Raw genomic sequence first — 15,308 nt, 5'->3', positions numbered from 1 at the left:
CCAGGGACGGCATCACCCAAAATGGTCTGGTCTCTCCCTCTATCGATCTCTATATAAGAAAATGCCCTGCAGCTGGATCTTATGGAAGCATTTTCTCAACTGAGGTTCCCTCCTTTCAAATGACTCTAACTTGTATCAAGTTGACATAAAACTAGGCAGCACCCCCTCTACACACATATATTATTTCTGGCATAATAGCATTGAAACATATAAATATACACACATACAAAATAATATGTATATATACATATAAATATACATATATTTGTGTATGTATATATATGTATGTGTATGTTTATATGTTTCAGTGCTATTATGCCTTTGCTTCTCAGGATACATTTTGGAATTAAAAGTGATAAATTTAATTTAAAAATCTTTTTCTGGATTCTTAAGTATTTTCCTTTTTCTAGGCTAGAGATCTGTTTTAATTAGTGTTGGTATTTCAGAATAAAAACGAATTCCAAGAAGGAAAAAACACATGTGGAAATACTTTAAAATGTTCTATGGCTGCTTATATGAATGAACTGAGATGACTTAGGTGGTCTACTGTGGAATTGTAGCTTTGGGGCTTCTGAAGACGCTAAGCACATTTTTCAAGATGTTAAGTTCAGATAGTCTGGACATTTACCATAAGAAGTTAAGTTTTTCTCTCCTTCTTTCATTGGCTTTGAAAATATTCCCTTGACACTGCTTTCTTTTCCATGCCCTTCTAGAAGCTGAAGGTGGGGGTTAGTTGGCAAAATTCCACACAGCATGCAGTACTCACTGCCATCTAATGGGGCTTGAAGTGTTTCCTTGGGGAAGAAAAGAAAAGTTCCATTGCTAAAAATGTCAAGTCTGGGATCCTGAGACCCTGTTAGAGAGACTGTGGGAAATGTTCCCTTGGCTGGGGAACAGACTGGGTGGCTGGGATGTCCTTTTCCAAGTTCATTAGTTTCTATGATTTGAGGAAAACTGACCTTAAAAGAAACAGAAGGAACCAGACCTTCAAACAAAAGCAAAGCCTAACTATAACAACTTGACTTATTTTTAAGTTTGCCAAGAATAAAATACCACAATAAAAAGAATCGCATGCTCACATTATTATGGACTAAGTCCTTACATATTAGAAAGAAGTTACAACATCCTTAGATCCCTTGAGAACATGATAAGCTTATGTTTATCTAATAATAGTCACAGAATGCTTAGGACAAGCAGAGCAGAAACTGAAGGGCTGTATTCCCACCATTGGCTGTCGAACCTAAACTTATTCATGTTGAGTACTGCAATGTCAAGTATGTTAACACACCCTTTGACAAATCCTACTTGCTGTATATGTTGTGTAGATGTTAACATATGCATAATAAATATATATGTATGCATATATAACTTTGTATAATTATGTATATATAACTTTGAAAATACTTACTAGAGAGGAAAAGAGCAATTAGGGTGATGGAGCAATTAGTCTTTCAAGTTACAATTTGACATCATGGGCCACTAGGGAAGAGCATGATGCTGGAGTTGAAATGACTTTGTGAAAACCACTTGCTGGCTTTGTAACCTTAGGGAAGCGCTGAAACACTTTGTGTAGCAGTAACTTCATCTTCCAATGAGAGCAATAATTGCATCTGCCCCTTAGGGTGGCTATAGGGATTAAATGAGTTAAGATGTGGCATTGTTTAAAGTAAAGTAAATATGAGCTTTCATCATAATTACTAGTATGTGCAAGGCTCCATGCTAGGTGCTCCGAGGGATAGAATTAAAATAATACACAGCCCCTTTACATAGTTAAGCTTCAATCATATAAGCTTTGATATTAATAACCAGGAAGAAAACCAGTTCATTGCTACAAACCAGCCTTTTAAATGCAAGGCTGTCTCTACTTACGTGATATATATTTGACAGGACAAGACAAGGCTCAAGGCAGATTGCACACTAAACTGTGTTTGCAGTGACCTGGCCACTGTTAATCCTGCAGTGGCTTAGCCTCTGGGGAGTTATATAATGTAGATACTGTAGCTGGATTAAGACTTTTGACAACAGAGATGCCTTAAGCCTCGAGTGCTCAGAGAAGTGCCCCAATTTGTAGAGGGTCGCTTCAGCTTACCTTTTATTTATTAGAGATTTACAGAGTTCCAGACCATGATTATCCGGTTTAAGAAGTAATTCTGTGATAGAACTGGGAAAAAGAGTGTGTGTCTAACCGCTGAACAAAAGGTACAGTGAGCCAGTGCCCCATAAGCTTCAGGTCAGGACTGCTTACTGTAGTCTGAACTGACTAGAAGATGGGGAAGCAGTGGTTAGGAAAGGCCTTCAACAAGGATTTAAGGTGATCGCTGGAGTAATTAATCCCCATTAGTCAAATAGAAATCCTCTCAACTTACGTTTTTCACCTGTCACTCCAGATTTTCACTTACACATTGTCCCTGAGGGGTACTTCATAACAAAAGACAGATTTCTGGCCAAATGTTGGGTTTAATACGTTCCCACAGGTTGACTTGAAAATATAGCTTTTGCCAATAGCTTCGCTTCTGTGAAGAAAGGGGAGTATTTTGAATTTAATATACCAGTTATAAACTTTTAAAAAAATTCTGCTTTACTTGATTCTTCTAATCTATAATGATTAAGTGCTATTTGTATGCAGAAACTGAAGATACAGTGAACAAAGACCCTTCTATTAGCATTCAGGAATCTGTACTGGCTGCCCTTAGGGTCCTGACAGGATACATCCTCAGTGGAAGCCACTACGAGCACCCCCTTGTGTGCATTTGCTGTGTTCCCTTATAAAAGGCAGGCCCTGCCTGGCTCTCTTTCTCTTCCTTCACTCTCATCATCCCCAGGTCTCTGCCCCCTTCTCTGCTCCTTCTTTCCCCTCCCCTCAATAAACTGCCCATGTGGGCCCTGTTGTATGGTGTGACTCCTTCCCGCTATTTTTAAAAGAACACCCTCCGTCCATGGAGATGACATTCTGGAGGGGAGACAATTAGATAATAAACCGTGGGGCTCTGAACTGATGCAGCTCTGCAAGCCTCACCACCTGAGTTCAATCCCAGGGATGCACACAAACACAAACAAACAAACAACAACAACATCAAACAGTGCAGTGGCCTGTGCTGCATCTATGACCTCTGTACTCCTGTGGTGGAGTGGGAGGCAGACACAGGAGAGATGCCCAGAAGCTCTGGCCAGCTAGCGTGGGGTACACAGAGCAGCTAGAACAAGAAGGAAAGCTCAGACTCAACAGTGTGGAAGGAAAGAGCCTGCTCTCTCCGATTATCCTCTGACTTCCACACCTTCACTGTGTTACACTTTAACACACACACACACCCCAAATAAATAAATGTATATACTTTAAAGATTATATATAAACTACCCTAAACTATAGGCAGTATGTAGGATGTTGATAGGTGCTATGGAAAACAAACAAACAAGCAGAAATAGAAAGATTTGACAATTTCAAATATGATGGCATTGAGAGTGAGAAATTTAAGTGAAAAGGGGCCCAGACCACATGTGGGGTAAGGAGCATTTTAAAGCAGTAGGAAGGACCAGCACAGAGGTTTTGAGCCTAGAGACCAGAGTGAAACCAGTATCATCGCAGAGGGTAGCAGACAGACAGAGGTGAGCCTTGTGTTGGAGCTGGATCCTTGCAGGTATCTGCCTGCCCTTTGGGAAAGTTAGAACTCACCTGTATTGAGTTGGTTTAAACTAGGGCCTGTCTGTGTCAGAGTAATGTCCCCCTACCACATCTTCTACACTTAAATTTTTATGTGCATAAATGCCACCTGAGAACTTGTTAACATTTAGCTTCTGATCTGGTAGTTCTGCACCTTGAGCAAGCTTCTGGATGTTGCCCAACTGCTGATCCACAAAGACACTGAATGATAAAAGCAAGGAAGGGTTGAACCCCTAGAGGCCGGTGGGCTCACTTCTCTTACTGCTGCAAGGGCTTTGCCGCATTTGGACCTGGAAGATCCACTCAGGTTTCTGTTCACACATCCATGCTGGCCATGGATTCCCTCGCTACTCATGGTCCTGTAACCTGGCTGTTGGATCTGGGGCTCCTCCAGAAATTCCAGTCAGGTGGGCTGCTTTTCTGCTGGCTGTGAAAAGTTCCTAGGGCCTCCTCATTGCTCCTAGAAACCCTCTGCCTCGGAATCTCACCTGGAAATCCTTCTATACTCCTAGAGCGATATTTTCATTTTATATGTGTCCTATTCCAATGACAGCAGCTTGGACTTGGGACCTTTACTTCTGGCTCTGGACTGGGATTCACAGTGCAACTCTGTGTAGGTCTGAGGCAGCTGGAGAACTTGGGCAGAAGAGTCTGGGGTCTGTTAACAGCCTTTCTTAGGAGCCAGCACAGTCATTTGCAAAGGGCCAACAGATTGTGATAGCACAGGTAATGCAGTCAGATAAGCCACGGCCTCCTCTCTTTACCTGTGTAATCTCCAGAATGTTCCTTCGTCTCCTGGCCTCCTCCTCCACTTTCTCCTCTTCACTAAGGACTGAACTTCCCACATGCTATGCAAGTGTCTTACCACTGAATTGTAATGCCAGCCCTTCAGCTGCAGTTTTATCAAGAAACTGGGAATAATAAAAATACCTCCTTCATGAACAGAGATAATGCAAAAAAGTATTCAGCAAAGTGCCTTGTGTGTATGATTATACAATACCAGCTGCTATTACTTTTTGTTCTCTGTAAATCATTCTAGATCAGCATTATGGCACCTGCCTACACATTCCCTAGAGTTAAGTTGCTGGGGCAAATCTCACAGTAGAATAATTATGTGATGAGACAGAAATGTTGATGAAGAGGAGGAGTAGAATATTGATGATGGTGACTGGTGGTGGTTATCTTCAAGATGCCATCGTAAGAGCAATGGCTGTGTCTTATTGGGGACACGCTTGCGATCAATGGTAGGAGAAGAATCAGCAAGACAACCAAGGTCAACTGCAGGTGGAAACTGACTTTCTAACAGTAAAAGAAGATTAAGGGGGTGCGGCGTGTGAGGGGTGGGCTGGTGCGCAGCCGCTACAGCGGAGCCAATCACTGGGAGCAGCGGGCCCTGCCGTGGTGACGTCACGGTTGCCATGGAGAGGCCGGCTCGGCAGAGACCCCGGGCTGACAGAGCTTTGAAGCGGTGTCCGTCCGCACCATGAGCGGCCGTAGTAGGGGTCGAAGGTCTTCCCGTGCCAAAGGCCGGGGCAAAGGCCGGGCCAGAGCCCGGGTCCGCGCCGCCGAGGACGAGGCCTGGCGCGACGCGAAGTCGCCGCAGGACCCGCAGCTCGGGGAGGACGCCGCGGCCGCGCAGGTGCAGGCCGACGCTGCTTCCGGAGGCTCGGAACCAGCCGAGCTCGGGGACGATGCGGCCTGCCGCGTCCCGCTGGACTGCGGCCTGGCGCTGCGGGCTCGGGCTGCGGACGAGCGCGGGCTGGCGGCCACTGACCCAGCCCTGGAATTGGCCACATCCCTCGCCGAGCGCCTGGCCACCGACACCGGCTTCGTTGGAACCGTAGGAGCCTTGGCGAGGCTGCGACACCGCACCCGCGTTGGAAATCGGCGAGTCCCCGGGAGGAGGGCCCCAGATACTCGGAGCGCCGCGGGAAGGAGACCTCAGGCCACAGTCAGTGGGAAGCCAAAGATGGGCTCTGCGGGGCCATGTGTCGCTGTCCCAGTGGGGGAGGAAAGGAAGGTGGCAGAGAAGCATGCTGGGTCAGGGTCCTTCGCGATGATAGGCAGCATGGATACCCTGGAGACGGTCCAGCTAAAGCTGGAGACCATGAATGCACAGGCCGACAGGGCCTATCTCAGGCTCTCCCGCAAGTTCGGCCAGTTGCGCCTTCACCATTTAGAGCGCAGGAACCTCCTTATCGAGAGCATCCCTGGCTTCTGGGGGAAAGCCTTTCAGAACCATCCCCAGCTGTCATCTTTTCTGAATACCAAAGATAAGGAGGTATTGACCTACATGAACAGACTGGAGGTGGAAGAGCTTGGCCTCGCTAGATTGGGCTACAAAATCAAGTTCTACTTTGCCCCAAACCCCTATTTCCAAAATAAGGTGCTCGTCAAGGAATATGGATGTGGTCCCTCCGGTCAAGTGGTGTCTCGCTCAGCTCCAATCCAGTGGCTCCCAGGTCATGATCTACAGTCCCTAAGCAAGGAAAACCCAGAAAATAATGGTAGCTTCTTTGGGTGGTTTTCAAATCACGGCTCTATTGAGTCTGACAAGATCGTTGAGATAATCAACGAGGACCTGTGGCCCAATCCTCTACAGTACTACCTGGTCAGTGAAGAAGCCCGTGGGGAGAAAGGCAAGGAAGAAAGGCCAGGCCCAGCAAAACAGCCAGTGGAGACCGCTGAGCCTGGGGCGAAGCAGTCCAACTGATGCTGCATGGATCTCCCCACTACCTCCTGATGGACCTGTTAGGCTGACCACGTGGGTTTGGTAGTCTGCCTTCTGTTGATGCCATCTTATGTACACTGCAGCCGCTTTGGACTGATCTTCAAGAATGTGGAATTTGTGATCATGTTCTTTGCTTCCCCATGGCCTCACCTTGTCACAATAGTGACGCATCTCACTCTCACTGCTTGCATATTAAGCACTAAGATGTATGCAGCTTTACACTATCCAGTCCCTGTTATTAGCTCTGGCCCTTCCCACCTGTCTTTCTGGTGGACATTCCGAGTCATCGTCCAGATGGATACTCAAGCTATGTTACTTCGTGGCCAGTCAGCTGGGCTTCCTCTTCATTTTAGCCATGCATGTTATCAATGGCAAGGTTTTCTGTTGCCTTCACAAAACGAAGCCAGTGCACATGGCATTGACCATCAGCCAGATTTTATTGTTCTGTGGGTCTGGGGTCAACAACCAAGGTTCTTCCTGTTTTGTTTCCAGCTTCAGCCTAGGGTCCAGCAGACTACTGTGGACGAGGTCAAGGGCAAACAGGAGTAAATTCTATGTTCTTCACATCTCTTCTTGCCTCTGGGCCAGTCTACTAGTGAACCTTCATGCAAGTCTGGCCATGCCTGATTGTAGTCAGTCCGTTGACTGTTGGCTAGGTTGCTGTTGGCTCCAACTGACTTGTTCATGAAAGACCTCAAGAACCTGCCTATGGACCCAGGCATCCTCACAGTGCATGAGCTACAAACCTACCCTCCACAGACTTAGGAACCCTCCTGGTGGGCAGCCTGGTATTTGTGAGTCCTGAGGAGGGTAGGGCTTTGGGCCACAGCCTTATCAACTAGGTATCTGTGTCAACTGTCCTTGTTCCTTGCTGAGATGGGACAAGAGCACTTCAGTGGGATGCTGAGGAAGACAGATTTTTCATTTGTATGCCTGTGTTTACTTCACACCTCCATGCAACTAGTCCACTTCCCTATCTACCTACCCTGTCCTTCCTACTCTCCTCCTTGTTCCCCCACCCCCTGCCTCCTACCTTTAAAATAGCATCAGCTCAGACAAAGAAATTCATCATCCAGGCTTTTCTGTGTACAGCTAGGGAGGTAGATAGGGCTTCCCATGCACACGCATGTAGGAGGCTGAGATAGGGAAAAAAAAGCAAAAAACAAAAAACAAAAACAAAACCAGAAGGCCTCAAGAGGGTCTATGGCTAGACCTGGGCCCTGAATCCCGGATTCATTCTGTAGTTCTAAAGTTGTATGCATCTGCTAGGATGCCCCTAAGGCAGCAGTGTTGTGGACTCTAGTTTAGTCTTCTGTGTGTTCCTTAAAGACCCAGGGGCTTCCTTTTGTCTCCGTTGGTAGCCTGTGCAACTGGGATCCTCAACCCTCAGCTTTCCTTACTTCTTAGCCCAAATATACTCACTATGGGGGAATCCCAAGGTGTTCTTAGGGACAGGCATAGGCAGGGCCTGTTCTAGATATTTCTAGTGAGTGTGCAGGCTGAGATGGGCCCTCTCTGCCCAGGCTTGCCTGTGTCCTGACTTGCCTTCAGTGGAAAGTAGAACTCTCTAAACCAGTCTTTCTCCAGACCCACATTCTGCTATGAAAGACTTCATCCTAACCTCTGTGAGGGGGTCCTTGACTCAGTGGTAAGGGGATGATAGGCAGGGGAATCACGGCAAGAGAACATAGAATAGGTATGAGCCTGGTATTGAGTGGATCAGTAAAAACTTGACAGAAATGGCTTGTGAAGCTGCAGAGTGTGATCCTATCTCTCAGTGATGAAGGTGACAGGAGAGACCTTACTCAGGGTTGGGAAGGGAGAATTAAAGGGATTGTTGGTAAACATACCTGGGCAAGGATGGATCCAGAGTTCTGGACAGTTTTTATCATCATTAGTGGATTTTTTTTTGTAATCATAGAAACAAACCAAAAGCAATGTTACTGTGTTGGATGTTTTCTGTTCTAGGTGCAGCTTTGTGTATGTGGAAGATTGTGCTATATGCTGTGTATCTGGCCTCAAAGTAAAATCTTATAACTTTTTGTAGTTTTGCCTAATGAGGGAAATAGAGCTGTACAAATTTGCTTTAAAATAATATTTGCTCTTTATTATGTAAATTTACACAAACAGGAGTGGAGGAGATGGTTCTTGGACCCTGTATGCCTTCTACCTCGAAGCATTCATCATCAGCCACAAGCAACCGAATTTCATCTGTAGCTCTTCTTCCTCCTGCACTGTTTATCAGAAGTCCAAGGTACTGTTGTCGATGCAGTCAGATGTACTTTGGGAGATTGGGGCTCTGGTGTTGATAGTTGTGGGGTGCACTCTTATGATCACAGCAAGTTGACTTCTGTGTATCATTTTGTGTAAGTTAATGATTTCTCAGAAGTGGGCCTTATAAATGAGTCTTCATAATTGTGAAACTCAAGGAGTGATGATGAGGATATTCTACTCTCCCCCACATCCACAAAAGAAGAGGCCATTCTGCTGTAAATCTGTCTAAGATCCTGATGTAAGATACCCTTTACAATATCAGTCTTTTCTCCTGTGTAACATAGAGACTTTTATGGACTGTTAGGGTTGCTGTATTCTGTGAAAATAATCTCTCCACATAATCTTTCACTGGTTGTTGTAGTTGATATTTCATACCCTGGTAATAATGTGATTATTTCCCTGTTACTAAGCAGCATAAATACTTGCAAGTGTGCATGTTTGGTGGAAAAATAATAATAAAAATTCTTGTGTTACTGTTTTGTTTCACATTGCAGAATTATAACCGGAGGGGTTATTAGACAGAAGCTGAGCAGAAGTGAGGAGTGGTATTCACTGGCCTACATTAGTGGGTCCCAGGCCTCAGGCCTCCTGACTGATTACACAAGAACACATAAAATTCTGCTTCTCAGGCCCTTCCCAGAGACTGGCATTCTGTGTGGCTCTGGAGGAAGCCAACTAGTCTTGTTTATAATGAGTTTTCCAGATACTTCTCGTGGGAATTCAGTGTTTCTAGCATCTTGTAGTAAATTTGAATTATGTGGAGAATCCTGCTCAGTGGATTCTGATTTAGTAGTTAGGCAGAGCTGGGACTCTGTAACACGCTTCCAGGTGATGAATTGTTGGTGACATGCAGACTGCACTTCGAGTTACAACTGAGGTGACTTTAGAGGCCCTTTAAAGAACTAATAAAAAAGGTGAGAAAAAATGTTTTTTAAAAAGGCCCTTAAAACTAGAGTAATGGTGTTCAACCCTGGTTGCATGTTAGAATTAACTGGGAAGTTTAAAAAAAAACAAAAACAAAAAACACCTGCCCTAGCTTCACATAATGATCAACTAAGTCAGGATGAGGAAGGAGATTGGCCCAGCCACAAGTGACTCCAAAAGCTCTTCAGGTAACTCAACATGCATCTTGAAAGTAGGCTCTGCTCATTCCGCACCCAGAGAAAGGAACATTTCCATCAGAAGAAGCCATCTTCCGTGATGACCAAACACCACAAAAAATGGTTAGAAAAAGAGTGGTTCTGATGGACAAGGAAAGCGCGGAGGGCTGGCATGATGCTCACTAGGGAAAGGTTCAGGCTATGCCTAAGACTCGAGTTTGAGCCATGACGTAGGTGAAGGAGGAACCAACTCCTTCAAAGCGACTTTCCTGTGCATGCCACAGCCTGCCCATCCCCCCCATAACAGCAAATAAAATTGTGATAAAAAGTTAGGCTTGCATACATAGGTGAAGATGCTAGATAAATAATATGCAGTGTGGGGGCATAGTCGGTGTTCCAGTGTTGGATAAACATTTGTCCTGGGGCTAGTGGGGTAAATACATTAAATGTGTTGATTGTTTCATATGTACATCTACATTAGTTTTCTTCCTGCATGAAGTACCACAGACTAGGGTCTACAAAACTATAAAAATTAATTCCTCAGTTCTGAAGGCTGCAGTCTAGGATCAAGGGGTTGCCATGGTGAGGTTCCTTCTGAGGGCCTCTCTCCTTGACTACAGACAGATTTGTGTATTCACATGGTCTATTCTTGGTGTGTGTCTTGTGACCTCTTCCTCCTAGGAAGCAAGCCATTCATAACTGGGATCCACCCCAGGGGCCTTAACTCCCACTTCCCTTTGAAAAACCTAGTCTCTAAATACAGCTTGAGGTGCTGAGGGTTAGCTCTTCTTTGGACAACGTACATGCTTTGCATAGTCTCTAAGACTTATCATGTTCAAGGTACTTTTACAGTAACATTATGAAGATTAACTTCCTTCTTTTCATAGTCCTAGAAGATATGTGACAAAAAATTGGAATAAAAAGAAGCTGAAAAAATTGTTTGGGTCAGATCCCAGCATTAAGTTTGGGTAGTCTGGTTCAAGAATCCACACCAATTCTTACAGTTCCTAACAGTAAGTCAATTGCCAGAATACATTCTCACCTGCTTTTAACTATTTATAGAGACAAACTTAGGTGCAAAAATATTTTCTACTATAAGGATAACAAGCTGACCTGATGCTCAGAGACCCTGTGAAACGAGGGGCTGATGCCTGTGTAGGAAGTTGTTCAGGCTGTGTGTAGGTTAGGGACAGCAACTCTGGGGCTCCAGAGTTTATTTAGGGCCATGAAGGCCTCATGTAGGTATGTCTCCAGAGAGTGGGGAATGAGGATCTTTATGCAGATTTCCTAAACTTGTGTATGTGTGGGTGTGAGTATACCATAACAGGTGAGGAGGTCAGAAGACAGCTTGTCAAGATCAGTTCTCTCCTTCCACCACAGGTGTCTTGGGGATTGAACTCAGGTTGTCAGGCTTGGTGGCCGGTGTCCTTGCCCTCTGAGCCGTCTCACCAGTCTTAATTTTTTTTTTTTTCGAGACAGGGTTTCTCTGTGTATCTTTGCGTCTTTCCTGGAACTCACTTGGTAGCCCAGGCTGGCCTCGAACTCACAGAGATCCGCCTGGCTCTGCCTCCCGAGTGCTGGGATTAAAGGCGTGCGCCACCACCGCCTGGCCAGTCTTAATTTTTTTTAACCCAGTGTTTTTCTTTAAATTAAAAAAATTAGTATAGAAGGTATTAGATGTCATTATGGCACATTGAACAAAGTGATTCTCCTCTGGCCTCACCTTTCCCACCCATCCCTAACCCTTTTGGTGAGTCCCTTAGTCTCTTTTCCTCTTAATGCCACGTCTATTCTTTTGCTCCTCTTTGGAAATTCTTTTTATTCTCTCATGGTCTCCTATCTAGATTTTTAGGCTTTACCCATATTTCACCCATCACTACACACACGTATACAAGCTATGATCCACAGATAAAAAAGAACATTGGTAGGTTTTGTTTTTATGATTCCAGGTTATCTTGCATAATATACTTTTCAGATCCATCTATTTTTCCTGCAAATTTACATTTTCCTTAAGTTGAATAAAACTCCACTGTGTATAAGTACCAAATTTTCATTATCCGTTCGTCTGTTGATGTACATCCAGACTGGTTCCCTTCTTGCTGTTGTGAACAGAGCAGCAATCAACATAGATGTGTAAGTATCCCCGAGTTTTTTACTGGCTGATGTGTAGCGTGTAGAATGCCATTGACATCTACTTGTTTTTCCAGGCAGGAGCCTCTGGGTAGGAATTATGCAGCGTCCTCCTATCATTACACTTGGGTTCCAGCTAACTAAGCTTGTGTTCCTACAGATGTAGGGAAAAGGGGCTGGCTAAAGAAACCCACCCTGACCCTGGAGCCCAGAACTAGGGGAAGATGGCTCAGATAAGGCCAGTGAAAGAAACACAGTTTGGCTCAAATCAGAGTCATCTCTGCCCCTGGCCAACTGACTTGTGAAACTAACCAGTCAGGACAGTAGAACCCTGGCCCTGGGGCCCAGGACCAGGGAAAGAAAGCCTGGGTTTGGGACCTGAGCCAGAGAAATGAACACTTTGTCCCCAAACCCAGAACCGAGAAAACATGCCCTGACTCTGAAACTAGTGCCAAGGAAACACTCCTGGTCCCTAGAATTGGAGTCAGTGAAAGAAATGTGCCCTGGCCTTGGAATTAATGTCAAAAAAGCTAAGTAAAGCCAGTGAAAAAAACACTGTTTGGCTCAGATCACAGATCAGGACAGTAGAACCCTGGGCCTCAACTTCTGGTTGACTCTGCCCCAAGACATCCTATATAAACCACCCTGCCTGGTCAGTTGTGAGCTGATCAGTTGTGAGCTGTTTTCTTCACCTTGGTAGAGGCAGCTACTCTCCTGGACTACTCCTTTGCTGTGGGATGTTCTGTATGGCAAATGTGTTGCTCTGATTGGTCAATAAATAAAACACTGGTTGGCCAGTGGCTAGGCAGGAAGTATAGAAGGGACTAACAGAGAGGAGAAAAGAAAGAACAGGAAGGCAGAAAGAGACACTGCCAGCCACCATGATGACAAGCAGCATGTGAAGATGCCAGTAAGCCACGAGCCACGTGGTAAGGTATAGATTTATAGAAATGGATTAATTTAAGCTGAATAACAGTTAGCAAGAAGCCTGCCACGGCCATACAGTTTGTAACCAATATAAGTCTCTGTGTTTACTTGGTCGGGTCTGAGGGGCTGTGGGACTGGCAGGTGAGAGAGTTTGTCCTGACTGTGAGCCAGGCAGAAAAACTCTAGCTACACTCCTTCCCAAATAAATCTCTTTCTCAGAGTTTTGGGTGTGAAGATCTTCATTCACTTGCTGAGACATCCCTCAGTGGACAGAGCAAAAGAGAGCTGAAAAGTAACACTCTTCTCTGGAGCCAGAGGAAATTGCTACATTTCTGCAAGGCTTTCCCCTTTTGCAGAGCGAAGCAACATAGGTCAGAGAAGCAGAGCTCTGCTAAGAAGCCCCCTTAAGTGGGGACTGAGCAAAGCCCAGCTGTAAAGGCTCTCCAGGAGAGGAGCAGGATTGCTATATCCTGCGGGTAGACCATCCCCCATCATACCAGGTATGGCCTGACTCTTCAGAACAGTCAGAATACCCTTCCCTGCAGTGCTGTCCTGGCAGCTTCAGGCCTGACTTTCCTGAACAGTCGGGATACCCTTCCCTGCTGAAGCAGTTCCAGGCCTGACTCTCCCGAGCAGTCAGAAAAACCTCCCTTTCAGGGCTGAGCTGTCTCTTTGCAGCTCCAGCCATCATTGTTGTCCTAAGCAGCTAGGTATCCGGGATACCTTGCCCTCCAGGGCTGAGCTGTCTCTTTGCAGCTCCAGCAGTCAGAGTTGTCCTATGCAGCTCAAGGTGTTGCCTGACTCCCGAGGTAGTCAGGATACCTTGCCTCAGAGTTGTAAAACTCACATTTTGGTGTCCAAACCTGGGACCAAACCCACAGAGTTGCAACAAATTTACTTACAACAGAGCCTGTATTTTCCAGCTGGCTCACTTACAACACTCTATCAATTTTCTGTTACTATGTTACTGTAGTAGAATACTTGAGGCTGGATACTTCCTTAAAAGAAAAGGTTTGCTGCTTCTAGTTTTGGAGGCTGACATTCCAACCATCATGGCTTTGCTGCAGCCTCTGCTGTCTGCTTCTCATTATGGCAGCTGACATCATGGAAGGAGAGGGAGAAATCACATGATAAAACAGGAGGCTAGGGGGAGTCAGGAATCATGCATATCACAACTCTTGTAAGAACTAATCAGGGGGCTCTCTGCACTCTTCTTTCTGTGCTTCCTCTCTGTGCCTCTCTCTCTCTTCCTGTCTCTCCAGGCCTGACTTCTTTCTAATAAAGCTCTTTCTAACATTGAAAAAAAAAGAACTAATCAGGGAACTGTCTTAATTCCTTCCCAAGGTTATCCAGTTCCATGACCCTCTGCTAGACCCCACCTCAACATTGTCACAAAGTTTTCACTGTGTTCAGATCATAGCATCTCTCTCTCTCTCTCTCTCTCTCTCTCTCTCTCTCTCTCTCTCTCTCTCTCTCTCTCTCTCTCCTCCTTGAACCACCCATTTGGTTTGAAATCTACTACTTCCTCATGGGCTCATTCATTCATTGCTCCCTGTATACAGACCTCAGAGACACAGTTTTAGACAAATACAACTCCAGTTCTTCTGGCTCCAGACCTCAGCTTTTTACCAGGCCTTGTCATTCTAGTCATACTAAGTGTCCCTGGACCCCTTTCACCTTCAAGTTTTATTACAAAATATCTCTTTTGATTGATCTCTCTTTCTCTCTTACTCTCCTCTATTGGATGCCTATTTTTGAGACAGAGTCTTACTCTTTAGTCTAGTCTAGGCTAGCCTTTAACTCAAGGTGATCCTCCTGCCTTAACTTACTGAGCGCTGGGATTACAGGTGTGAGCCACCATTCTTGGCTTCTCTTCTGATTTCTTAACTCGTTATTTTTGGTATACAGTAAGTTTGTGCTATGCTATGCAGGAAAAAATAAGAGATCTTGCTACAAAAAGCCCTGCCAAATCCTAACTCTACTTTTAGCCTCTGGGGTCCCTCTCTAGTCTATTGTGGTGGCTATTTGTAGCATGAATCTTAAAATGTTCTTATTAATAAGAACAAACCTGGGCCAGGTATTGGGGTGAATGCTGGAAGATCAGAGAAGCAGAACAAGCCATAGCCACCTGTGGAATGTTCTGTATGGCAAATGTGTTGCTCTGATTGGTTAGTAAATAAAACACTGATTGGCCAGTAGTCAGGCAGGAGGAACTATAGGTGGGACAAGGAGGAGAAGAATTCTGGGAAGTGGAAGGCTGAGTCAGAGACACTGCCAGCCGCCATGATGACAAACAGCACGTGAAGATGCCGGTAAGCCACGAGCCATGTGGCAGGGTATAGATTTGTGGAAATGGATTAATTTAAGCAGTGTTGTGGGATGTTCTGTATGGCAAATGTGTTGCTCTGATTGGTCAATAAATAAAACACTGATTGGCTAGTGGCTAGGCAGGAAGTATAGGCGGGACTAACAGAGAGGAGAAAAGAAA

General features: G+C 45.2%; 1 protein-coding gene across 4 annotated transcripts; it reads left to right on the top strand.

The window, feature by feature from the left end:
- The first annotated feature begins 5,064 nt into the window (after positions 1 to 5,064).
- Positions 5,065 to 9,137, top strand: Tspyl5 (TSPY like 5). Of its 4 annotated transcripts, XM_052747582.1 has the most exons (3): positions 5,065 to 7,165; positions 8,358 to 8,412; positions 8,520 to 9,137. In XM_052747582.1, the coding sequence occupies exon 1, from the start codon at positions 5,142 to 5,144 to the stop codon at positions 6,369 to 6,371; it is 1,230 nt and encodes a 409-aa protein (XP_052603542.1). In that variant the 5' UTR covers positions 5,065 to 5,141; the 3' UTR covers positions 6,372 to 7,165; positions 8,358 to 8,412; positions 8,520 to 9,137. The 4 variants fall into 4 exon arrangements, with proteins under 4 accessions (XP_052603542.1, XP_052603544.1, XP_052603541.1 ...); XM_052747584.1 differs by lacking the exon at positions 8,358 to 8,412; XM_052747581.1 differs by having other exon boundaries at positions 8,358 to 9,137.
- Positions 9,138 to 15,308: the final 6,171 nt, after the last annotated feature.

Source organism: Peromyscus californicus, unplaced genomic scaffold (assembly GCF_007827085.1).
Source record: "Peromyscus californicus insignis strain IS unplaced genomic scaffold, ASM782708v3 Scaffold_20__1_contigs__length_68692818, whole genome shotgun sequence".
Lineage (NCBI taxonomy): Eukaryota > Metazoa > Chordata > Mammalia > Rodentia > Cricetidae > Peromyscus > Peromyscus californicus.
Note: the sequence above shows the minus strand (reverse complement) of the source record. Positions and strands in the feature narration are given on the sequence as shown.

Excerpts from the sequence above, each read along its gene's own strand:
- Tspyl5 (XM_052747584.1), top strand. The coding sequence starts at position 5,142 with ATGAGCGGCCGTAGTAGGGGTCGAAGGTCTTCCCGTGCCAAAGGCCGG.